We start from the raw sequence: 26,442 nt of genomic DNA, 5'->3' as shown, positions 1-26,442 counted from the left end.
CAGGGTGAAATGTGAGGAGGATGTTAGGAGATTACAGGGTGACCTGGACAGGCTAGGTGAGTGGACGGATGCATGGCAGATGCAGTATAATGTGGATAAATGTGTGGTTATCCACTTTGGTGGCAAGAACAGGAAGGCAGATTACTACCTAAATGGAGTTAAGATAGGTAAAGGGACAGTACAATGAGATCTAGGTGTTCTTGTACATCAGTCAATGAAAGCAAGCACGCAGGTACAGCAGGCAGTGAAGAAAGCTAATAGCATGATGGCTTTCATAACAAGAGGAAGTGAGTATAGAAGCAAAGAGGCTCTTCTGAAGCTGTACAGGGCCCTGGTGAGACCACATCTGGAATATTGTGTGCAGTTTTGGTCTCCAAATTTGAGGAAAGACATTCTGGCTATTGAGGGAGTGCAGAGTAGGTTCATGAGGTCAATTCCCAGAATGACGGGACTACCTTACGTTGAAAAATTGGAGCAACTGGGCCTGTATACCCTTGAATTTAGAAGACTGAGAGGGGATCTGATTGAGATGTATAGGATTATTAAAGGATTGGACACTCTGGAGGCAGGAAGCTTGGGTGAGTCCCACTGATGGGTGAGTTCTGCTGATGAGTGAGTCCCGAACCAGAGGACACAGTTTAAAAATAAGGGGTAGGCCATTTAGAACAGAGTTGAGGAGAAACTTCTTCACCCATAGAGTGGTGGATATGTGTGGAATGCTCTGCCCCAGAAGGCTGTAGAGGCCAAGTCTCTGGATACTTTCAAGAAAGAGTTGGATAGAGCTCTTAAGGATAGTGGAATCAAGGGTTATGGGGATAAGGCAGAAACAGGATACTGATTGAGGATGATCAGCTATGATCATAATGAATGGTGGTGCTGGCTCGAAGGGCAGAATGGCCTACTCCTGCACCTATTGGCTATTATTATCTATTAAAGCCCTTTGGTTTTGAACTCGCCCACACTCACAAAGAGACCTTTGTTAGTCTTTTAATTTCTGCCCCTTATGATTTTATAAACCTCTATAAGGTCACTCTTCTGCTCCACCAAAAAATGTTCCAGCCTATCTAGCTTCTTCTTATAATGCAAACTCTGTAGTTCCAGCATCATCCAAGTAAATCTTTTCTGAACTCTCTCTAATTTAATAATATCCTTCCTATAGCAGGGCAATCAGAACTGTACACAGTACTTCAAAAGTGACCTCAACAATGTCCTATACAACCTCAACATGATATCCCAACTCCTATACTCAATGAGCAATGAAGACAAGCATACTAAACACCTTAACCAACCTACCTACCTCTTATACATCTTTCAAAGAACTATGTACCTGAACCCCAAAGTCTCTCTGTTTGAAAACACTACCAGTGCCCTACTGTGTAATTCCTGTCCTTGTTCACTTTACCAAAATGGAATACCTTGCATTTATCCAAATTAAACTCCACCTGCTACTAATCAGCTAATTGATCAAGATCCGTTTGTAATCTTAGATAACTTTCTTCACTGTTGATGATACCATCAATTTTGGTGTAATCTACAAATTTACTAACCAGTCCTTCTAAATTCTCATCCAAATCGTTTATATAAATACAGACTTTAGTGGGCCCAGCACCGACCCCTGGGGAACACCAGTGGTCACAAGCCTCCAGTCCAAAAAACAACCCTTCACTTCAGTACCTCTGAAAAGGAAGATATACCCTGAAGACAGAATGAGGAAAACACTTCTAAACAAAGAAACAACTGTTAGGCTAGCAGATTGTAGTCCAAGGTTCTTGGATGTACAGTGGAAAAAATAGCACAGGAAATGAACAGGATGACAGAGATTCTGATACCCAAAACACACAAGCAACAACTTTGGTAACAATGCAAATAAATGACTATGGAGATTAATGCTGGAGGTTAGTTTTCAGGAGGCAGATCCGATGCCAAAAGACACAACACCCCCAATCATGCTGAATTCCAAGTGGATGTTGTGCCAGGCCACTCATGTCTAAAAGCAACTTAACCTTTTATGGCATCTGAAACATACTTCACAAAATCGACCACTCCTTAGACTCACAGAGTCCAAACAGTACAGAGACAGGCCTTTTAGCCAAACTGGAACATGCCAACCAAATTGTCCATCCGTACTAACCCCATTTCCCTGCACTTGGCTGACATCCTTCTAATCCTTTCCTATCCATATATTTGGGGCTGCAGGATGGCGCAGTAGTCAGCACTGCTGCCTCACAGCGCCAGGGACCCAGGTTTGATTCCAGCCTCAGGCGACTGTCTGTGTGGAGTTTGCACATTCTCCGTACCTGCTTGGGTTTCCTTCGGGTGCTTTGGTTTGCTCCCACAGTCCAAGATGTGCAGGTTAGGTGAATTGGCCATGCTAAATTGTCCATAATGTTCAGGGATATGTTAGGTTAGGTGCATTAGTCAGGGAAAATGTAAAGTAATAGGTAGGGGAATGGGTCTGGGTGGGATACTCTTCAGAGGGCTAGTGTGGACTTGTTGGGCCAAATGGCTTCTTTCCACACCAAAGGGATTCTATGATTCTATGTTTGACCAAATGCCTTTTAAATGTTGTTAATGGACCCACCTCAACCACAGTTAGCAAGTTTGCAGATGACACCAAAATTGGAGGTGTAGTGGACAGTGAAGACGGTTACCTCAGATTACAACGGGATCTGGACCAGATGGGTCAATGGGCTGAGTAGTGGCAGATGGAGTTTATTTCAGATAAATGCGAGGTGCTGCATTTTGGGAAAGCAAATATTAGCAGGACTTATACACTTAATTGTAAGATCCTAGGCAGTGTTGCTGAACAAAGAGACCTTGGAGTGCAGGTTCTTAGTTCCTTGAAAGTGGAGTCGCAGAGAGATAGGATAGTGAAGAAGGCATTTGGTATGCTTTCTTTTATTGGTCAGTGTATTGAATACAGGAGTTGGGAGGTCATGTTGCAGCTGTACATGACATTGGTTAGGCCACTGTTGGAATATTGCATGCAATTCTGGTCTCCTTCCTATCAAAAAAATGGTGCAAAACTTGAAAGAGTTCAGAAAAGATTTACAAGGATGCTGCCAGGGTTGGAGGATTTGCAATATAGGGAGAGGCTGAACAGACTGGGGCTGCTTTCCCTGGAGCGTGGGAGGCTATGGGGTGACCTTATAGAGGTTTACAAAATTATGAGGGGCGTGGAGAGGATAAATAGATAAAGTGTCTTCCCTGGGGTCGGGGAGTCCAGAATTAGAGGGCATAGGTTTAGGGTGAAAGGGGAAAGATATAAAAGAGACCAAAGGGGCAACTTTTTCACACAGAGGGTGGTACATGCATGGAATGAGCTGCCAGAGGAAGTGGTGGAGGCTGGTACAATTGCTACATTTAAGAGGCATTTGGATGGGTGTATGAATAGGAAGGGTTTGGAAGGATATGGGGCACGTAGGACTAGATTGGGTTGGGATACCTGGTTGGCTTGGCCGGGTTGGTCCGAAGGGTCTGTTTCTATGCTGTATATCTCTATGACTCTACTTCCGCTGGCAGCCCATTCCCAATGCTACCACTCTCTGTATAAAAAAAGGTTGTTCTTCAGGGTCTCTTTTATTCTTTCCCCTCTAACCTTAAACTGAAGCCCTCGAGTCTTTAATTCCCGAATCCTGAGAGAAAGACCGAGTGCAGTCACCCCATCCATGCCTCTCATGATCCTATACACAATATATTTCAATTCTTGATGACTGAAATTTAAATATCTAGAGTACAGCTCCAAAAACACATAAATGCACAAATGTCCAGAAGAAATAATCCAACAACAAATATGTAAGAACCTTGGGATCCCTTTAAATAGTGCTGATGGGAGAGAGGGATAACAAAGAGCACACAGATAAACAAGGTATTCGAAAATGGCAAAGCTGGCATCAAATTTGCATGACAAACTAACAATCTGCTAGCTATGAATGCTGCTGGGATTAATCAATGTTCATTATGCACCTCTTCATCGAAGTATGTGCATGCACATAAATCCCTTCACACATCTTTTATACTATTTTGGAGCCTTAGGAAGTGGTCTTGCAAGTTAAAAGGTGTGGAGCTGCAATGCCCTATTTCTGCAAACTATGTTATATTTTGCTGAATCTGTCTCCTTCCTGTTCAAGCTGCACACGTGTATGCTCTCTTGCAACAGCATATATCATTCCTTGCACTTCATTAGATTGGCGATATTAATAATCTTTAATCTCTGTACCCTTGTGGAAAATCCTAATTTATGGAACAGAAAATCAAAAGAACTTGAGTTCAGATTCCTGGAATACTCCACAACCAATAGTACAATAAGGAAACACTATACTGGAGTAATGGAACTTAGACAGAGGGAATTCAGCCATGTTGAATTTCAAAGGATAGACTCTATTTTAATGTTATAGGAGTATTAGAGCTCGGACAGATGAGTTAAAGGTGTGGATTGCCACGTGGAATTGTGATATTGTTGTCATTACAAGGAAAGGCAGAACTGGCAACTCCAGCATTCCAGGGAATAGGATCTTTGGGCAAGGCAGGGGAGGGTGTAAAGAGTTGGTGTTGCATTATTATTTAAGGAGTCAGTACTGCAGTAAGGAAGGTGATATCTTGGAAGGATCTTCAAATGAGGTTTTGAGGGTAGAGTTTAGGAATAAAAAGGGGGCAAGCACATTGCTGGGAGTGTATTATAGGCCCCTAAACAGTCAGTTGGCAATAGACCAACAGCGATGGAGACAATTCACTGAGGTGTGCAGAAATAATCTCGTACTAGAGTAATTTTTTTTAGAGGGGGTTCAACTTCCCCAACCATTTAATTGGGAGAGTCATAGCGTTAAGGATTTACAGGTGGTGGATTTCATGAAACGTAACATGCTAACATGTAGAAGGTCGAACAAGGGATAGCGCAGTACTTGTCCTAATTCTGGGGAACAAAGACAGACAGGTAGTCAAAGTGGCAGTAGGACCATTTTAGTGATAGTAACTATCACACAGTATGGATTTAAGTTTGTTATGGAAAATAAAGCAGGATCTGGCCAAAGTAGACTAGAAATTGCTACTTGGGGAAAAACTTAACAGAACAGTGGAGTTGTTCAAAAAGCAATTGGGGACAGTACAGGCCTGACATGCTCCCTTTAGAAAGAAATGCAGTAGCAACAAGCCCTCAATGTCGAGGAATATTCAGGACTGAATAGCAGAGTACAGAAAGTGCAGCAAGAACTTAAGAAAGTAATTAGATGTGTAAAGAGCAGGCAAGAGAAAACATTCATGGGTAAAATTAGGGAGAATCCAAAGATGTTCCATAATTATGGGCAGCACGGTGGCAATGGGCGGCATGGTGGCACAGTGGTTAGCACTGCTGCCTCACAGCACCAGAGACCTGGGTTCAATTCCCGCCTCAGGCGACTGTGTGGAGTTTGCACGTTCTCCCCGTGTCTGTGTGGATTTCCTCCGGGTGCTCCGGTTTCCTCCCACAGTCCAAAAATGTGCAGGTTAGGTGAATTGGCCATGCTAAATTGCCTGTAGTGTTAGGTGAAGGGGTAAATGTAGGGGTTGTGCTTCAGCGGGTCGGTGTTGACTTGTTGGGCCAAAGGGCCTGTTTCCACACTGTAAAAATTCTAAGTAAATTATATTAAGGGGAAGAGGATAACCAGGGAAATAGGAGAGCCCATTAGAGACCAGTGAGCCAACTGTGAATGGAACTGCAGGGCATTGGCAGGATATTAAACAAGTACTTCAAATCTGTCTACACACCAGAGGAGGAATTAGGTACAGAAATCGAGAAGTGTGTCTGTGAGATTCTTGAGCAGACTGACATCAGATTGAAGAAGTATTGGCGGTTTTGGGCTTCAAAGTAAATAAATCCCAGGTACAGATGAGTTGTATCTCAGGCTGCAGTGTGAGGAGAGGAAGGAAATTACAGGGACTCTGAATCAAATTTTTAATTTCTGTCTGGCCACAGGGAGGTGCAAGAGGTGTGGGATAAGTTAAAGCAGTTTCAAGAAGGGTGGTCAGGATAAACCAAGGAATTACAGACCAGTGAGTCAAACTTCCCTGTATCCCATACCTCTTAACTTTCTGAAAGAACCTACTGTGGGGAACCTCATCAAATGCTTTACTGAAATCCACATACACCAGATCCACTGCTCGACCTTCGTCAACTTGTCTCAGTACATCCTTAAATAACTCAATATGGCTTGTGAGACATGACATGCCCCTCACAAAGCCATGCTAAGTATCTTTAATCAAACTATGCTTTTCCAAATAGTCATAAATCCTATCTTCCAGAATCCTTTTCAGTACCTTGATTACCACAGACGTAAGCCTGACTGGTCTGTAACTCCCACAGATTACCCTATTCCCCTTCTTGAACAGAAGAACAACATTAGCCTCCCTTTAGTCAACCAGTACAAGTCCCATGGAGAGTGAGGATGCAAAGATCATCGCCAGAGGCATAACAATCTCATTCCTCGCTTCCCACAGTAACCTTGGATAAATCTGGCCCGACCCTGGGGACTTATCTATCTTAATGCTTCCCAGAATTTCTCGCACATCCACTTCCTTGGAGGGAACCTGTTCAAGCCAATTAACCTGGTCCATGATGTTCTCACAATCAACAAGGTCCCGCTCTCTCGTGAATACTGAAGCAAAAAACTCATTTAGGATCTCCTTTATCTCTTCAGATTTCAAGCACAAGTTCCCTCCACTATGCCTGATCAGCCCTAACTTCTCTCTGATCATTCTCTTATTCCTGAAATAAGTGTAGAACGCCTTTAGGTTTTCCCTAAACCTTCCCACCAAGACTTTCTCGTGCCCCCTCCTAGCTCTCCTCAGTCCATTTTTAAGTTCTTTCCTACCTATCCTGTAATCTTCTAAAGCTGTGCCAGATTCATGCTTCCTCAACCTTAAGTAAGCTTCCTTCTTCCTTTTTACGAAAAGCTCCTCTGCTCTTGTCATCCAAGGTTCCTTCACCTTACCATTCCTTGCCTGTCTTGGTGGGACAAAGTTATCCAACACTTGCAACAAGTGCTCCTTAAACAGCCTCCACATTTCCGTTGTGCCTTTCCCGCAGAACAATTGTTCCCAATTTATACTCCACAGCTCCTGTCTAAGAGCAGTAGAGTTTCCCCTCCCCCAATTAAATACCTTCCCATACTGTCAGCTCCTGCCCCTCTCCATGGCTATGATAAAGGTGAAGCAGTTGTGGTCACCATCACCGAAATTTTCTCCCACCATGCCTGGCTCATTGCTCCGACCAAATGTAATATGGCCTCTCCCCTACTCAGCCCATCTACATATTGAGCTAGGAATCCCTCCTGGACACACCTAACTAAATGAGTTCCATCCAGATCATCTGGACTAAGGAGGTTCCAAGCAAAACTGGGGAAGTTGAAGTCACCCATAACAATAATTTTGTTACATCTGCACCTTTCCAAGATCTGCTGCCCAGTCTGTTCTTCCACCTCTCTGCTGCAATTGGGGGGTCTATAAGAAACACCTAATAAAGTGACTACTCCTTTCCTGTTCCTGACTTTCACTCAGTAGACAAACCCTCCTCAATAACTTTCTTTTCTGCAGCTGTGCTGGATTCTCCAATTATCAATGCTACTCCCCGCTTCTTTTAACCCCCTCCCTGTTCTTTGGAGAAGGTCTAAGCTCTGGAACATCCAGCTACCTTTCCTGCCCTTGTGAAATCCATGTCTCCCTTAAGGGCACAACATTGTAGTTCCAAGCACTGATCCGTGCTCTAAGATCATCACTCTTATGCCTGACACTCCTTGCATTGAAACAGACACACTTTAATCCATCCCTTTGCCCTGTCAACTGTGTATCCTTCCTGACAGACTCTCTGCGTTCCATTTCTGCCCGTTCAACAACTACCCTCTCCTCTGATCTGTAGTTCTGGTTCTCATCTCCGGGCCAAACTAAGTTTAAACCCTCCCGAAGTGCACTAGCAAAGCTGCTGCCCAGGACATTGATGCCCCTTCAGTTTAGAGTGATTGAGTTTCGAATCCATGAGGTCATGTTCAAGCTGTACAAAACTCTGGTGCGGCCTCACTTGGAGTACTGCATACAGTTCTGGTCGCCGTATTATAGGAAGGACATGGAAGCATTGGAAAGACCGCAGAGGAAACTTATCAGGATGGAGGGAAGGTCTTATGAGGAAAGGCTGAGGGACTTGAGGCTGGTTTCATTACAGAGAATAAGGTTAAGGGGTGATTTAATAGAGACATACAAGAAGATCAGAGGATTAGGTAGAGTGAACAGTGAGAGCCTTTTTCCTCGGATAGTGATGGCTAGCATGAGGGGACATAGATTTAAACTGAGGGGTGATAGATATAGGACAGATTTCAGAGGTAGGTTCTTTACTCAAGAGTAGTAAGGGCATGGAATGCCCTGCCTGCAACAGTAGTGGAAGGGCCAAAATTAAGGGCACTTAAATGGTCACTGGATAAACAGATGGATGATAATGGAGAGGGATGTGGGAAGAACATGTTCTACTCAGCAATTTGAAATAATCTGGTTCATGCTGTCCATGGAGGTGAAAAGAACAGATAGAATCAATGATTTTAACAAGTAAATTAGAGGGCATTTGAAAAAAATAAGCTTGCAATATTCCAGGGATACAGCGAGATACACAGCTGTCTAGATTACTCTACGGAGAGCTGACACAGACCTGAAGGAGTTGACTGCTTTCCTTCTCTGCTGAAAGCAATGGATAAGGGATTTTACTTGGCAATATCAGAAGCACAGTGTACAGTGGGTGTACTGAAGATAGTATGTCTATTGAATATTATGTAGATAAATAGACCATTGTGGAATCATGCACACTTTACACAAATACTAGTCAGAAAAGCTATTTTGTCAGCACGAAACAAATGCTGGAGAGAAATAATATCACAAAAATCAAGTGGGTGGGTTTAAGCCATAAACTATCACATTGTTTTACAATACAAAATGCACATACAAAGAAATTGGATGAGCTCCTTGAAGAGGCTTTTCTCACAATGTGCACAGTATACACATTTTGTTTTCAAAACTCTGATTGCACATAGTATTTTTTACATTGCATTTAAGGCAGGATAAGAGAATATTATTTGTATATCGCTTTAATCCCAACCATATACAGGTAAAAGATATTAATGGGGAACCATAGGACTAAGAGGATTCCTGTTGTATACATATGAACTGCATTGTTTCTATCTGTAAGTAAAAGTTTATAAGTAATAAAACCAGTTCAAACAGAAAATCATATAAGAAAGAATAACCAGAAGGATCATGCCCCACCTGCCCCAGGAAGTGTGGCATAGCATATTGATTGATTAAAATAATTATTACAGAAGATTATTACACTAAATGCAGAACAAACCCCGACATTTCAGCATAAGACCCCACCGCAGAGGCTCTTTGATGCCTGAAGTATCCACAGGAAAATCACTCCCAAGATATGGAAAACTTTTATATATTTTTTGCTCACCTACCAAAAAAACTTTAATTGTACCTCAACCTCTACTCTGAAATTTAACAGTCGTATGAAAAAAGAAAATTAATTTCATTCATATCACTTATTTCACACCCTCATGTAGTCACAAAGTGATCCACAGACAATGAGCTTTTTCATTGAAGTGTAACTATGACTGTTTTGCAGATTTGCCAGTTTACAAACAAAAGATATGTATGTTCAGCTAAAGCAATTTTTTTATAGCTATAACCTTGTTGTCAATGAATACCAATATCTTAAATTTTAATAACAGGATCCTATTACAATGGTATGCATTTGTTGTAACATCTCAAATTACATTAAATTTTCTGAGCATGTTTCAACAAAATCAAAGAACTGAAAAACATTGAACACTTTGTTTGTACAGTATTAGCACTGATCACCTCAAGTAGTTGATATTTGGTAGATTGGTCCTGTTCCTTGCTGTACAGATACATCACTTTTTGAATTAGAAACATAGCCTTCAACATGCTGTTCTTCTTGACTTTCTTTAAGATGTCTGCCTCTGATTGGACATAAACGAATCAGTTATGAATCCACTTTTACAAATTTCAGAAGTGTCATGAATTATATTTTACATATTTTCTGCAAATTCCATTAAAAAGTTAAACAAAGCTTTTATAAATGATAATTCTATCATTTGAATATTTATACAATAAGATGAAGCAACATAACAAAAAAAGAAAACATTTTCAATGCAAAAGGAGGGCAGTCAGCTCTATCAGGTCCATGTCACCTCTCGATGAAGTATTCCAGTCAGCCTATACCTCTATGTACCCTTTGAGCACACTTTTTCAAGTGTTCTCTAACTTGCTTGCTCAAATCATTGGTCATGTTTACTTCTGCAATTCCCATGGCCAGCATTTTCCAGGTTATTTCAAATTGCTAGGTGAAAAGGTTCTTCTCCACATCCCTCTGCATTACTTGCTCAAAATCTTAAACCTGTGTTCCCTGTAGTGAAACTGCACATCTCTCGCAATCTCCTCTGTTCCAAAAACAACTCCAACTTCTCGAACCGAACTTTGCAGCTAAAGTTCCTCATTCCTGGATAGTATTCTGGTAAATCTCTCTATACCTTTACCAGGGGGCTGGTTGGTTAAGTGGTCTGGATAGCCCATTTACATTAGATTGATGACAATAGCCCAAACTTTGTCCCATGTTCCAGCTGGGGTGGATTTGGCATCTGATTCCTTGCCCGACTATGGTGGAGGCTATGCAATATGGGTCAAATCCTGCCTTCAAGCAGAGTACTTATGAATAAAAATGAAGATACTTAATTAATTCAAATCTCCACGAGTTCCTGTTAATAGTTTTGTCCGATAGATTGTTACAAACTTCACCACCACTGATGTTAAATTACATGTAACCTGTATACTAGGAGTGTCCTTATACCCTTCTGAAGTAACAGTGTCACATTTACTACTCTAAATTCTTGGGCCTCTTCTTCCTAGGCAAAATTGAAAGACGGCAAGCCCTTCTGCTATTTCCACTCCATTTCCTTCAGCAACGTGTGAAGTCATCCAGATTATGAGAGTTATCCACTTTATACACAGCCAGTCTTTCCAAAATCTCATGCCACTCAATTTTTACCATATTAATTACCTCCACCATCACCATTTCTGCCAACATATTATGAGATTCCTCTTCTTTCATAAACACTGACACAAAATATTCACTAGGCACTCACATTTTGCTCTTTTCCTCCAAGCATATTATTCACCCCCTTTGTACCAAGCAGCATCCACAACACTTCATACCTATCCAACTGAAATGTAAATACCATAAAAGTTTCTTGAGTTTCCTTTTATGGTGACTGCCACTCTATTCTCATCTTCTTGCTTTTCCACTCTTCTTTTCTTCTTCACCTACCCTCTTAGCATTTCTGTTTTGGTTCTTGTTTGATGAATTCAATTAGCGTGCATCGTACAGCCTCTCTTTATTGCTTCATTGCATGTTCTGTTTTCTTCATTACACAAAGAGCCTTAGTGAGATTCCATCTTATCACATTGAAATTAGCCATCTTCCAAGATAATGTTCCACTTATGATTCATCCTAGCTGTCTTCTAATACTGGTCCAGACCTTAGCTTATAATGATTACTCTTAACTACTTGATCTAACCCATTCACCACCAACAATTCCAGCAATGCTTACTTTTGTGCTTCACTAAGCACATGCTGATCAGCAAGTTCTCCTGAACACGTCAGAACATTCTCCCCCTCATGTTTTACTCTAGGAATAACCCAACCAATAATTGGATAATCCACACACCACTATCAACATTCCACAGTTCTTGCAAATCTTTGTAACTTTCTTGTACATTTGCTCCTCCAGTACTTTTCTCTATCACTCTCCTACATTAGTTCAAGGCCTATAAAATACTTCTATTTGTGTGATCAGAAACCATTTGCTTCTCAACTCCAAATAGATTTTCTCCACGTCTGATCAAGGACAACCCCTCTTTTCCATACCGCACGTGTCTCCTAATCAGTACTGCCAACCTATCTCCTTTTTTTGTCTTCTCCATCTTTTCTAAACACATTGTGTCCTATATTCTACAGATAATAATCTGTCTTAGTTACAAAACTGAGATTCAATGTTAACTCGAATATTGTGTCCCATTCTGGGTACTGCATTTTAGAAAGAATGTAAAGACTTTAGAGAGATCCAAAAAGATGAATTATGAAAATGGTTCCAGAAATGAGGGACATCAGTTACTTGGATAGCCAAATGTTGATCTCTTGAGAGAAGGGTCAGTGAAGATATAATAGCTTTCTAAATAATGAAAGGCTAGACAAGGTTTAGGTGAGAAGGCACTGTTCCCATCAGCAGAAGGTCAAGAACCATTAAGCACTACTTTCAATGATTGGCAAAATAACTAACTTGAGGAAAGATTTTCCATGCAGCAAGTTCTTAGAATCTAGAACACACCACATGGCAATGTGTTATAGACAATATTTGGAGATTTCATAGCAGAATTTGATAAAAATCTGAAGGGAATGAAATTTTAGGGCAATAGGATAAGAGCAGGGGAGTGAGACCAGCTGGGTTGCTCTTGTCGAAAGTTGGTATAGGCATGATGAGTTGGTTGCGCTCCTTTTATGCTGTTATCATTCCATGAATCTATAAATCCTATCTATGTTTCCCTCATATTTTAAAGCATAACACTGCAACACAAGTTGTGTTTGATGATTTCTGCAGCCTATTCTGTTTTGACTTACCTTTTAAAATGGTAAAGCCATAATTTTCATCAGTCCCACTGGTTTCTTGACTGGTTGTGTTTTCAGAATTCAGTAGCTCTATGGTGAGGAAAAAAGTAAAAGTTGAGGGCATCAAAAATATATTATTAAATTTGTGATTCTTTTTTGTCACAGATATTGATTTACTGACTCCCTTTTATTCCAATGATTTTGGATTCCCACACACACAAATGTTGAAGTACATACTTTAGCCAATTTTACTTAGCTGCTTTCTTTCTGTTAAGGCTTGTCTGCAATATTGTGTCCAGTTCTGGTTGCCCAGTCACAGAAGATATCATCAAGCTGGACAGGGTTGAGGTGTGTTATAAAGAAAGGCTGGAGAGGCTGGGACTTTTTTCACTGGAGCGCAGGAGGTTTAGAGGTGACCTGACAGAAGTTTATGAAATTATGAGCAGTATAGATAAAGTTGATGGTAGTAGCTTTTTCCCTAAGATGGAATTTCAAGACAAGAGGGCACATTAAAGGTGAGATAAGAGAGATTTTAAAAAAGACATGAGGCAAATTTTTTTTACACAGAGTGGCTCGTATGTGAAATGAACTTCCTGAGAAGTGGTGGATGCAGATACAATTACAACATTTAAAAGACATTTGGATGGATACATGAATAGGAAAGGTTTGGATGGATATGGGCCAGAAGTAGGCAGGCAGGACTAGTTCAGTTTGGGATTATGTTTGGCATGGATGAATTGGACTGACTGTGTGACTGTATGACTCTATGCTGCTCCTTCTTTTCTAGATATGTAAAAGATGATTTTTGAAGTAACTCTGTAGAGGCCGGTATTCCGTAACAAAGTCACCCTTTATCTGTATATGGAGAGTCTTTGACTCTGACCCAGCTCTCTCAGAGCCAGCTCTCAGAGTGAACAGGATATCTGACACTCTTGTTTTTCTTTTTGTTCTTTTTTCTCTTCTTTTTTTCTTACATCATCCCCCAAACTACCACTGCGCAAGAGTAATGCTTATATTCTCCCCAAATCACCAGTGGTTGTGTGTGTAGTGATTCAGTGAAGAAAGACACCATTATGCAAGAATTTCATTCTATATTTTCCACCATCAGGAAAACACCTACGTGGCTCGTAATAAAGCCTGAGAAGGGAAATCCTTTCGTGAATCACTCTTATTCGTTTTTTTCCCTTTTTATTTTTATTTTTAAATCCCCCATACTACTGCCTATCCGCTGTAGTGCTTATTTTTCCCCCGGCACCATGTTGTGCCTGTGCAGGTGTGACTCTTATTCTTATCTGTCTCTTTTTTTTAACCCCCACACTACCACCTAACTGCTGTAGTGCTTATTTTTTCCCCAGGACCCATGTTGTATGTGTGCAGGTGTGAGAGCTTATCTGTCTGCCACAGCTCCCTGATTGGACAAGATTAACAGCCCCAATCAGAGTACTCATATTCTATGAGGTTCACCTGGCTGAACTAATTACAATCATGACAGACAGGACCAGATCATTCTGCACCCAAAGTCTGATATTGTCAGCTGTGACTGGAAGCGTGTCCAGAAAACATAAAACCATGACAGACACTTCCACTGGTGGTACTACCAGTGGAGTATCTGCCAATGAAAGGTGGTTCAATGCTTCTACATTCACTATCTGATTTCCTGGACAGTGTTCCAACTTGTAATTATACACAATTCAGCCTGAAGCCATGGCGGACGATGCCTTGTCCTCTTTAATCAGACCCAGTAGGGGTTTGTGGTTCATTATTATCACAAATTTTTGTCCATAAAGATATTAACATAGAAACATAGGAGCAGGAGGCAGCCACTCGGCCCTTCAAGCCTGTTCCACCATTCATCACAATCATAGCTGATCATCCAACTCAGTAGCCTAATCCTGCTTTCTCCCCGTTACCTTTGATCCCATTCGTCCCAAGTGCTATATCTAGCTACCTATTGAATACATTCAATTTTTTGGCATCAACTACTTCCTGTGGTAATGAATTCCACAGGTTGACCACTCTTTAGGTAAAGACTCATCTCCACCCTAAGTGGTCTACCCCAAATCCTCAGATTGTGACCCCAGGTTCTGGACACACCCACCATCCTTCGTGCATCTACCCTGTTAGAATTCTATAAGTCTCTATAGACTCCCCCTCATTTATCTGAACTCCAGTGAAAACAATCCTAACCGAGTCAATCTCTCCTCATATGTCAGCCTGGTAAACTGCATTCACTCGAGAGCAAGAGCACTCTTCCTCAGAGATCAAAACTGCACACAATACAGGGCTTCACTAGAGCCCTGCGTAACTGCAATAACAGATCCCTGTTCCTGTACTGAAAACCTTTCGCAATGAGGGCCAACACACCATTTGCCTTCTTTACCACCTGCTGCAACTGCATATTTACTTTCAGTGAATGGCGTGAAGAGACACTCTGGCCCCACTGCACACTCCCCTCTCCCAATTTACAGCCATTCAGGTAGTAATCCGCCTTCTTGTTTTTGCTTCCAAAGTGAATAACCTCACATTCATCCAAATTATATTGCATCTGCTATTGATTTGCTCACTTAACTAACCTGTCCAGATCATGCTGAAGGATCTCTGCATCCTCGTCCCAGTTCACTCTCCCACCCACCTGCAAACTGAGTTGCTACATTTTGTTACCTCATCCAAATCATTAATATAGATTTTGAATAGCTGGGGTCCCAGCACTGATCCGTGTGGCGCCCTACTATTTACAGAGAAACTTCGATTATCTGAAGGTGATTGGCAGGCAGTTTTTGTTCGGGATAATTGATTATTCAGATAATTCATTTGACCTTAAACAAAGGAAGCCGTACTGCACTTAATTGCATTAAAAAGTATGTTTTTATTTCATTCAATCGCTAAAATTTATATAAACACTGGATATCGCTTAAAAATTCATGAGATTTTGCAAATCAAATCACTTTTTGTGTAAATAAAATTCATTGGGGTGGAGTTTGGTTATTATTTTCAAAGAAAATATCCAGCCACTGTTGCTTGAGGTGCTACTGTCTCTTTTTATTTCGCAAATGATAATATTGGACGAAGATGCACCAACTTAAAGGCATCGACTTCGTTTTGTGCTTCATACCACTCCACGAAAAGTCGCAAACTGCCGATGGCTTCGTTATTAGGGGCTGGAGGTGGTGTTGGTATCTGATTTTCCTTACTTTCCACGGTGTCCATACTTTTCCGTTGTTCTTCCATGATTACATTGACTAACCAATCATCATTGAATATCTCTGTTCCAATGGCATTGTCACAGTTTACCCAAGCATTGATCGAAGCCTCTACAAAAGTCTCCTAATCCCAGTTGTCTGCAGTTCTTGGTGATGTCAGTGGTTAGCCTTTGATCTGGATGGGTGTCCTCTTCACTGTCATGGCTTCCAACAAGCACACCATTGTACCAACACTCTGCGATTGTCGATGGCTTGATGCAGTCCCAAGATTCAGCAATCATGAACAAAGTGTCCTATGAATGCCTTCATAATTTCCTGCACTTCTTTGGCTGCACTGTCTTCACCGAGGTTGGCACGCAACATGTTACGGCGATAATATTTTTTCATTATTGCGATGATTCTCTGATCGAGTGACTGTAACCTTGAAGTGGTGTCTGGTGGTAAAAACAAACACTTGATAGCTCCGTCTGGCAATTCTAATTGATAGTCTTTCATAGTATGTACCCCCACATTGTCAACAAGCAGAAGGGCACTTTGCTCCAGTCCAGCGCTTGCCAAATGTAATCTGATGGCAGGTACAAATTCTTCCCGAAACCAGGATAAAAAAAGTGGTTATGTCATCCACTTCATGGGAGATGGGTTCTTGTCACAGTGCTTGAAGCAACATGGGTTAGCATAACACCCGATGCAGATAAGCGGTAATTTATGAGTGCCGGTGGCATTGACACAAGGGAAAATGGTAATGCTATCCTTCTGGACTTTATATCCTGACACATGCTTTTTCATGGTGGATGCAAATGTTTTGTCCGGCAGTGCACACCAAAACAATTCATTTTCATCAGCATTTTACAATTGCTCAGGTTCATACTTTCCTTCATTAATGACTGAGTGTAGTTTCTATCTGTAGCCTTTAACGGTGCTATCATCCACAGACTTCTACTCTCCAAGAATGCCGAGTTGCCCAATGCTGTGAGGAGGTATGAAGCTCTGTAACCAGCCCAATGATATGCTGTGATCAGCCTCACCAGCGTGCAGTCGTTCATGGAAACTGGCAGCATTTTTTAGTATCATCGGGCCAGATATGAGAATCCCCTTTTCACACTGTTGTGAAAACCACAAAAATATCGCTATGTCGAGTTGTTCATCTTTTGCTGGCTTCATGGCTTTTCTTTTTAATGCACTTTAAGTGTCACTTTGCTTGATAAATTTCTCAATCGGCAGTCTTGCTTTCCTGATGTCAGACACTGTAGCTTTTCCAATATTGTATGTACTCTTGTGCAATCTTTGATGTCTTTTCACTATGATCCAGACACTGTAAAATCTCGCTTTTCTGTTCAATTGTCATTGCTGTCAGCTTTCTTGTCACAGACATGGTAAGTACATACAACAAATTCGATCAGTTATAACAGATACATACTCGGAACAGTCATAGAGGGAATGAGGACACCACTGATTTTATCATACATTTAAATTTTTCAGCATGTCAGTCATTTTTATGTGTTAAAATTATTTCAACACTGCTACAATTGACTGACTGAGATTGTTGCACCAATGTCATTAACACCTTTTTGAAGCAATGTTTGCATATCTTCTTCAGTGCAGGTAATCCTCTTTTACCCTGTGATCATCGCACCATTGTCGGTAACATCTCTTTGCTGTAATGGTTTTAAGGGACCTTCAGATTCTGTTTGGATAAACCAATTTTTGAATAATTGATGTTCAGATAATCAAAGGTTCTTCTGTACTGCCTGCCAATATGAAAAGGACCAATTAATTCCTACTCTTTGTTTCCTCTCTGCCAATCAGTTTTCTATCCATCTCAATACACTTCCCCAATCCCATGCTCTTTAATCTATAATCTCTTATGTGGGTCTTTGTCAAACACTTTCTGGAAGTCCAAATATTCCGCATTGACTGGCTCTACCTTGACAACTCTACTAGCTACATCTTCATAAAATTCCAACAGATTTGTCAAGCATGATTTCCCCTTCATACATCCAAACTGACGCTGTCGGATCCTACCACTGCTTTCTAAGTACTCTGCTATAAAATCCTCGATGACAGATTTGAGAACTTTCCCCACTACCGATGTTAGGCTTACTGGTCTATAATTCCCTGTTTTCTCTCTGTCTCCTTTTGTTGGATGTTGGAGTGACATTAGCTGCCCTTTAATCTGTCGGGACCGTTCTAGACTTTATAGAATCCTGGAAGATGACCAACAATGCATGCACTATTTCCAGAGCCACTTCCTTACTGGTTGAATTTCCACTCCTGTTGGCCATCTATGAGCTAATACTACCTTCTTGCATCATGGATTCATCATATGTCAATACCAGATCTTCCTTGGGATCATAATGTGCCAACATCTAACAGGATTAGAAATGTTTCTTCACTTGGCTTGGCTATACGGCCAGTTCCAAGGCTGATTTTTTTTGTAGGATTTGATGCAAAGATGCCAGAATGGAGGTTATGTATGAACTTTCCACAATAATTTTCCAGCCCAACAAATGATCTAAGCTCCAAGACAGACATGGGAGCTGGGTACTTTTGATCACCCTCACTTTATCTTCCAATGGGTATAACTCCATCTTGGTGACTCTGTAGTCCAGCTAGGTCACTTGGGGTGCCTGGAACACACATTTTTCCCTTCTAAGAAGAAAACCATCAATTATTCACCTTTCAGGGCCAACATTGAACAATGTACAGCAAACGATGATTTGATCAGGATAGCCATAATTGGTTTTGTGGTTTTGTCACATCCTGACTCATCATCTAGTTTACATAATGAGCAAACGGCTTTGGCCCCATTTACAATGTTGCTGATAAGACTTATCTTGTAGCATCTGGAAGTGTAGGATTTTCATTGGCAATTCTTTGCAGATGAGGATGATTCTCTTCAACTCACAGGGTGAGTCCATAGGTGGGCTCACTTTGAAAAATAATCTTAAGAATATGTTCACATTCTCTAAGTGTTTCTTAATAGTCTTCGCTGTTATAAGCATGATGGTGAGTGGACGAAGACCTTATAAAATGTTCTCCATCGTTCACAGAAACATTGAATTGGCTTACGATACCCCAAATTGCTGTCTTGTACATTGGTACAAACACTAATGGGTATTAATTGTAACATACTTCTGGAAATCCTCATCTAAACATAATTGCAAGTACTCATGACTCATGTCAAGCTTTGTGAAAGATAACCCTCTGCCAGTTTTGCATATAAATCCTTTCTCTGAGAGATAAGATACTCTACCAGCTGTGAATGGCAGTTTACCATTTATTTTAAATCCCCACAAAGACAAAACAACCTATTGGGTGTCAAAATCTATACCACTAGTGCTGCCCATTTTGCAAATTAAATTGGTTTAATGATTCCTTCACTTTCCAGCCTTCTGATTTCTGACTCTACTTTGGCCCCGAGGGCAAATGGGACTGAGTCGGTCTTGCAGAATCATGAAATTGCTTCCTGGTCAACATGCAAAGTGGCTCCTCTGGTAGTCCTGAGAATTTCCTGGAAGACCTCTGGTTACTTCATCAGGACTTTTCTCAAGCAACCATTATCTGATTGAAAAATGCTGAGCCAATCTAGGTGAAGCTCTCTCAACCAATTTTGCCCCATTAAGCACAGCCCAACTCGAGTCTTTTACTACAATCACTGGTAACTGAACCATCTGCATTCCTCACTTCCTCTGAGTTTATATGCTCCTCTTGCCACATTTTCCCAAGATAAACCAATTGTAGTACTTGTTTGAAGTCCAGTTGGGCTTCAGCAAGTTGGTGCTTTTGCATAGTTACATGATTAACCCCACATCCCAGGGAGGTGATGGCCTAGAGGTATTATCAATGGACTCTGGATTAGTGGTGCTGGAAGAGCACAGCAGTTCAGGCAGCATCCAATGGACTGTTAATCTGGGGACCCAGGTTATGTTCTGGGGGCCTGGGTTCAAATCGCACCATGGTAGAATTTGAATTCTATGTAAGTCTGATATCAAGAGTATAATGAATTGATTGTCGGAAAAATGTCATCTAGTTTACTAATATTCTTCAGGAAAGGAGACTTCCATCCTTACCTGGTCTGACCTCATGTGCTTACACTTGATTCCAGATCCACAGCGATGTGGCTGGCTGTTAACTATTCTCTGGGCAATTAGGGCTGGCCTAACTTCATTAAATGAATGTTTTTCAAAAAAACTGGTTTCTAAGCATATCATTAAGGGATAAACCAAAGTCACACGCCTCTGCCAGCGGTCTTAATATAATCAAAAATATAAATACGGATTCCACTGGTTCTCAAATTGCTGAGTAAAAATTGTAAGATCTCAGAATTAAAGGAAGCATAGGGTCAGAATATTCCTTCATTAAATCTTTCAATTCTTGAAACGTTTTAGTATCTGATGTTATGGACAGACCAGGCCTCGTCAAAACATTTCAAGAAAATAGCCCAGATCCTAAATTTGCTGGTTGTTTTAAGCAGGTCTAAAGTGGATATTCCAAGAGGGATATAGCTGGTCAAACTACCTAGTTTTAACCAAAACAGAATTTATTTGCAAGGTTACTGAATGCAACACAAGTAAAAGAGAACAGAATACTGAATATCTTAACCTATCCAAAAACCCAGTGTAATGATTCTGTTCCCAATACTTGGAACAATCCCCATAAATACCCCTTGGCACAAAATGTATAATCAAATAAAGGGTCTTACAGGAGAGATGTCAGAGAGAGAGGTGGCAGTATGGAACACCCTCTTCCATGTAGCTGTTTCTTGGACCAGCAGACTCTAAACTACCTGACTGCTTTCAGTGAATAACCAGACTACCAAAACCAAATCAAACCATAGAAAAGCTAAGCTGCGAGAACTGGCCACTCCCCTTTCATTGTAAAAGTGTTTTCTTTTTAACTTGAAAGCCTTTTTCCTGAGGCAGTATCTTTTAGCTATAAGTAAATTGGCCCTAAAACCCATCCCACGCAGACTTTTCAGAACCTGTATCTTTACAACTGCTTGAGGAATATACCAAGAACAACATAACCTTGTCTAAAGAACAGTATCATCATATTGGTGCCTTGGGGAAAATTAGCTTCCTCAGTACAGAAAAAGCTGCACATCCACAGGCTATCAGAAGAATTACTCGCTACTTTTTATCTGTCCCAGTGTTATATGTCAGAAAATCAAAAAATTGGTTCTGCTTTAATGCATGTTTTTTCAACACGAATTGGCTTTGACATGATTGAAGAATTTAGAACATTATTCATAGAACACAAACGTTCCTCACTTATATTGGCTATAATGTGATTCTGGCCCCATCAGCTTAAACGATGTGGCTATTGCGCGATTTTCTTATAAAGCGAGATCACATGAGAACGGATCTATCGCATTATTTCAGAACTGACTGTAACACATTCTTTCCACATACTTGGCCCAGTATTCGATAGAGTGGGGTGGGGGTCAAACAAGTCAAGCATTCCAAATAACGCATGATCCAAGAAATGCTTACCTCAACTCAAACACAACTGTGCAAGCAAATTCCTTCAGGAACATGCTTTACTCTTATTGGCACTGAAGTAACTCTACAGAAGCCCATATCCTATCACCAAGTCACCCTTTATGTATGCATAGAAAGTCTTTGACCTAGCACAGCCTCATCAAGAGTCAGCACCCAAACTGTCAGAATCTGTGAAACTCTTCTTTTTTTCTGTCAGACCAAGGTCCCTGATTGTACCAGATTAATGGCTCCAATCAAGGAATTTATATTCTACGAAGTCCAGCTGGTCGGCCTCATTACAATCACTACACTTTTAGTTTGTGTAATGAACTTATGTTCTGTTGTTAAAGAATATCTGCAGCCTCATGGGAGTATGTTTCAGTGACTGATGTTATGAAGTTGAAGGCATGTAATCCCGTTGAGAGAGAGAGAGAGAGAGAATGCCATTATGAACTGAGAGCTTGCAAGCACCTGTTTATATAACTAGATGGCAGTCCCAAAGTGTATTGGAAAATTGAAAATATGTAACATTTGGCTATGAAATGGATACCTGAGTTTTGAATGCTGTTTTGGCAACAATTCAAATTTAGCCAGTTTAAATTCTGCCCCCAGGATACTAAAAACCCAAACAACTTTGAACTCGTTGTTTTGCCAACATCAAACCAATGAGACAATCTGGTGTTGGGGATATAAGAATGCAAACATTTTGAAAATTGGTCAGAGGGCAACTGTTGTAGAGAGAGAAACTCCTGGAGAGCTAATTACCTATCTAACATCACATTCACAAAGAAATTAGAAAAGACTCTCTACCAAAGGTACCTTTTCACGTGGAACATACTCGCAGAAAGATGATGACCCGCAAAGATCAGTAGCCAGAGGATTGAAGATTCAGAAGACGACAGAGACTGTGTGGTTTTGATATTAAGTTGATGTAATTTTAAGAAGTGTCTTATTGGGACAGCATATGGTTATAGAGTTGGAGGCAGATAACAAGCAGTTAAGAGCAGAGGAGGCTTAGATTTGTGAATAGTTTTGATTTTATGTTCACTTTTAGAGTTAGGAAATAAATTGATGTTATTGTCTTTATGTTGTGGAATTTAGGAGATCTGTGTCATTCATACTTTAGCAGATTACGAGGCAAGGCAAGCTTTTCTGGGTGTTTTGTTTAACTAACAGAAAATGTTCACCTCAACATCGTAACACTGACCACCTTAATAATCAACTGCAAAAATTAAGTGTATGATCTATCAATACATGTTTCATTCTCTGATCTCATTTTGTCTAGAATTATCATCAGCAGGGATCATAGTACTATTAAATATTTAAAGGTTTATAATTTGAAAGAGGTATAATAACTAACCATTACTTATTTTGAGAAACTTAAATGCCACTCTGTAATAAACCTGAATAAGCTCCAAATGTAAATCCATGATAAAACTTTGGAGAGGTATTGCTTTATAAGTATCTTCTTGTGGAATATCTTTTTTTTCCTGTTCATCTGATTGGATGTTTGACTGGAAAATGTTCACCTCCACCTGCAACAAAAACAAGATAAATAGAGCACCCAATACAAATTAAGCAAAGTATTACTTTGGGTTGATTTTTAAAAAATCTTTTTGGGAAAATAACAATTTCCAGATGCAAAGGATCAGAGACTCATTTCATCAAGTCTCTGAACACCTTTATGCTGAAATTGAGAGGCAGAGCAGGGTAACTAACAAAGACCGGTTTGAAAGTGTACTACTTTGACAAAGTATTTAACTTTGAAAATTTGATCAAAATTCAACAGCATCAATGACAACAGCAGACCAAATTCAAAACTCCATTTGACTTTCCTATGACTCATTAAACTTGGATGCTAGCTTTTTGTGAATTAAGCATGAGGATCCACAAATCCCAGTGGTCAAGTTGGAAGGAAAATTGGCTGGCCAGTGGCAGCATAAGGACAATGAGATTTTAAACTCACAGGTCTCATCTTAGAGGGCCCTGTATACGTTTACAGACTTAATCCACCAAGAAGTGGGATTTCATTGAAAAGACATTTCCCACAAGGATTCATTGTGATGATTCCTGACTGAGAAACTTAGATGGGCTAGTACTCAGGGAGAAGACGTGACCTAAAGTCTTCTTGTGGACTGTAATAAGCAAACTAAAAGAAAATGGCTAACTCATCCTTCTTGCCTGTTTTGATCCTGAATCTGTTTGTTATCAGGTTGGCCTGACAAGGAGTTTACAACAGCTTTGCTGCAAATATTTTTGGTTAAAATTGCAGTCGAACCCCTTGTTGTTATCAGACCTCCATGAATATCTTTAAAGTAGGACCTCAATGACTTCCAGCAGTTGTGTAGTTGTTTAAGTTGTAACCCATGGGAAGGTAGAAAGAACAATATAGAAAAATTGGTGAGGCCATTTTAGCTGCCTGTTTCCATCAGGCACGGAGAATTAAAACCAACTCTTTAAATTTATCCTCAATTCATGTGCATTGATGGTACCATGATTATTCTGAGAAGGTAAATCGAAGACGGTATTTGAAATAATTGAATAAAGGCTGATATCCCCTCACCAAGTCACCCTTTACTGGTTTATGAAACATATTTTTATTGAAAAATAGATTTTTAAAAAAATACTACAACAAATACAAAAAAATTCAAAACTATACCAAGAAAGAACACCAAAAACATTTAAAACCCAAATCACCTTCATGTACAAACGTATCAATATGTATATAAAATATATATATAATAAAAACCCCGACTACTTAAATTAAATAAATAATAACTAACAACAAACTAATAAACAATAATAATAATAATAATAATAATAATAATAAAAATACACCTCAGCCAAACAAAAAACTCTCAAATATCGAGAGCATTAAATTTTCACCTACTCATACGCTCACCGTTCTCCCTCTCTGGATATTGGACTCGTAAAGCACAATCGATACGGCTATATAAACGGGCTTATTAGTGTGGCAGACAAATCTGTGTCCAGGTATTCCAAAAAGGGCCACCATGTCTTATAGAAATTCTCAGTTTTGTGGTGCACCATACTTATAAAAAAATCCAAGGGGATATGCTCTATAACAAACTTACGCCAACCCGACAGGCTCAGTGGATTTCCAGATACCCAAGAATATTTCCAGATATTCTTTCTTGCACAGAAAGTGAGGATGTTGAAGAGTTTTTTCTGATGCGCATCTACACTGGGCAGGCCAAAAAGAGGAGAGATCGGGTCCTTCTCCACTCTTTCACCCAAAATCCCCTCCATTGCACCTGCCACAGTGCTCCAGTATGTTTGAAGCCTATCACAGGACCAGAGACAGAGACAATGGGTAAGAGTGTCTGTACAAACTTTACATTTGGTACATGTTGAAGATACCCTCGGTTTAAATTTTGACAAACGATCAAGTGAACCCTGTGGAGAATCTTCAACTGTAAAACATGGGGCCTATTGCAAACTGATATCTATCTTGCATTTTCCCAAATATCTTCCCATGCCTCTGAAGAGACCTCAACGTCTATCTCTTTCTCTGACACCCTGCAGACTCAAATGAACTCATCTATGGGGTGACCCCAATTGATGATATGAAGTACTGACAGAAAGTGTACTCTTAGCACTGAGCACACTCCTCTCTATGTCAGATTTGTAAGGATCAGTCAAAAATGTAATCTTTTTTTTATTTAAAATCCCTAACTTGAAAAAAAAACAAAGGAGGTCCCTGTTAGATAGCTCGTATCCCATGCTAACTAATCAAAAGACATAATTGTGTCTTCCTCAAATAAATCAACCATACAAGACACACCCTAGCTGCCCAATGTTTGAATCCCTGGTTGAAAACCCAGCATACCCATCATAGGTGTAAAAAAGATGTTTTGCCAATTGTGCCGAATAACCCTCCATGCTTTAACAGTATTGATAACTATTGAGTTATGGCAATATTCCTTAACTGTCCTTATTTTGTCCAAAAACAGCAAGCTAGTTAGAGGCCACCTTGCCCGAGAGGTTTAGCTATTTAACCATATTGAAAGAGGGTATCCACAAGCCCACTCACATCAGATAAAAGCGAGCTTAGTTGATAGTTTTAAATGTCTGGGAGATCCACTCTCCCAAAGTCTGAGAGGCAATTGCAGTTTAGCTAATTTAATAAGGGGCCGCTTATGATGCCAAATAAAAGAGCTTATCGAAAGTCGGGGGAGCATTTGTATAGGGTAAAACAATTGGCCATAGGTAGATTAGTCAGGGGTAAATGTAGGGGAATGGGTCTGGGTGGGTTGCTCTTCGGAGGGTCAGTGTGGACTTGTTGGGCCGAAGGTCCTGTTTCCATACTGTAGGAAATCTAATCTAATCTAAAAAAACAAATGGAGGAGAATATTCAACTCAGTAAGTGCTATGTGACCTCACCATGAGACCGGAAGCACCTTCTTTGAAGGTCTTGTTTGATTTTGTCGAATAATTGAACAAAATTAGCTTCAAAGATCAAGAACTGGAGTAATGAATATGCCCAAATACATAAAATCCTTCTGTGTCCACTTAAATGGGAATCAAAATTCCCCTCAAGACCACCCATAGGCATAGCCGCTGATTTTGCAAAATTAATCTTATAGCCCAAAAAAGTGCCAAACAAGCTGATGCACTGTATCAAGCAAGGCACCGAAAGTGCTGGATTTGACAAAAAATGAGGACATCGTCAGCGCACAACGAAATCTTAGGTAATTTTGACCCCACTTCTGGAGCCAATATATTTGAATCCCTACGAATTGCATCTGCCAACTGTTCAATAGGGGCAGCATGGTGGCACAGTGGTTAGCACTGCTGCCTCACAGCGTTCAATTCCCGCCTCAGGCGACTCTCTATGTGGAGTTTGCACATTCTCCCAGTGACTGCGTGGGTTTTCTCCGGGTGCTCCGGTTTCCTCCCACAGTCCAACGATGTGCAGGTCAGGTGAATTGGCCATGCTAAATTGCCCGTAGTGTTCGGTGAAGGGGTCAATGTAGGGGTATGGGTGGGCTGCGGGTCAGTGTGGACTTGTTGGGCCGAAGGGCCTGTTTCCATACTGTAGGGA

At 40.5% G+C, this 26,442-nt stretch overlaps 1 protein-coding gene across 1 annotated transcript in view; it reads right to left on the bottom strand.

Moving 5' to 3' along the window:
* Positions 1 to 26,442, bottom strand: part of cfap54 (cilia and flagella associated 54) — a 450,427-nt gene that overhangs the window by 325,378 nt on the left and 98,607 nt on the right. The window contains exons 18-20 of the mRNA XM_072562407.1: positions 22,738 to 22,912; positions 12,710 to 12,787; positions 9,874 to 9,995 (exon numbers count right to left, since the gene is read on the bottom strand). Of these exons, the coding sequence (XP_072418508.1) occupies positions 9,874 to 9,995; positions 12,710 to 12,787; positions 22,738 to 22,912 (375 nt within the window). The remainder of the gene's footprint in view (positions 1 to 9,873; positions 9,996 to 12,709; positions 12,788 to 22,737; positions 22,913 to 26,442) is intronic.

This window comes from Chiloscyllium punctatum, chromosome 44, assembly GCF_047496795.1.
Source record: "Chiloscyllium punctatum isolate Juve2018m chromosome 44, sChiPun1.3, whole genome shotgun sequence".
Lineage (NCBI taxonomy): Eukaryota > Metazoa > Chordata > Chondrichthyes > Orectolobiformes > Hemiscylliidae > Chiloscyllium > Chiloscyllium punctatum.
This window is presented reverse-complemented; position numbering and strand designations above follow the sequence as displayed.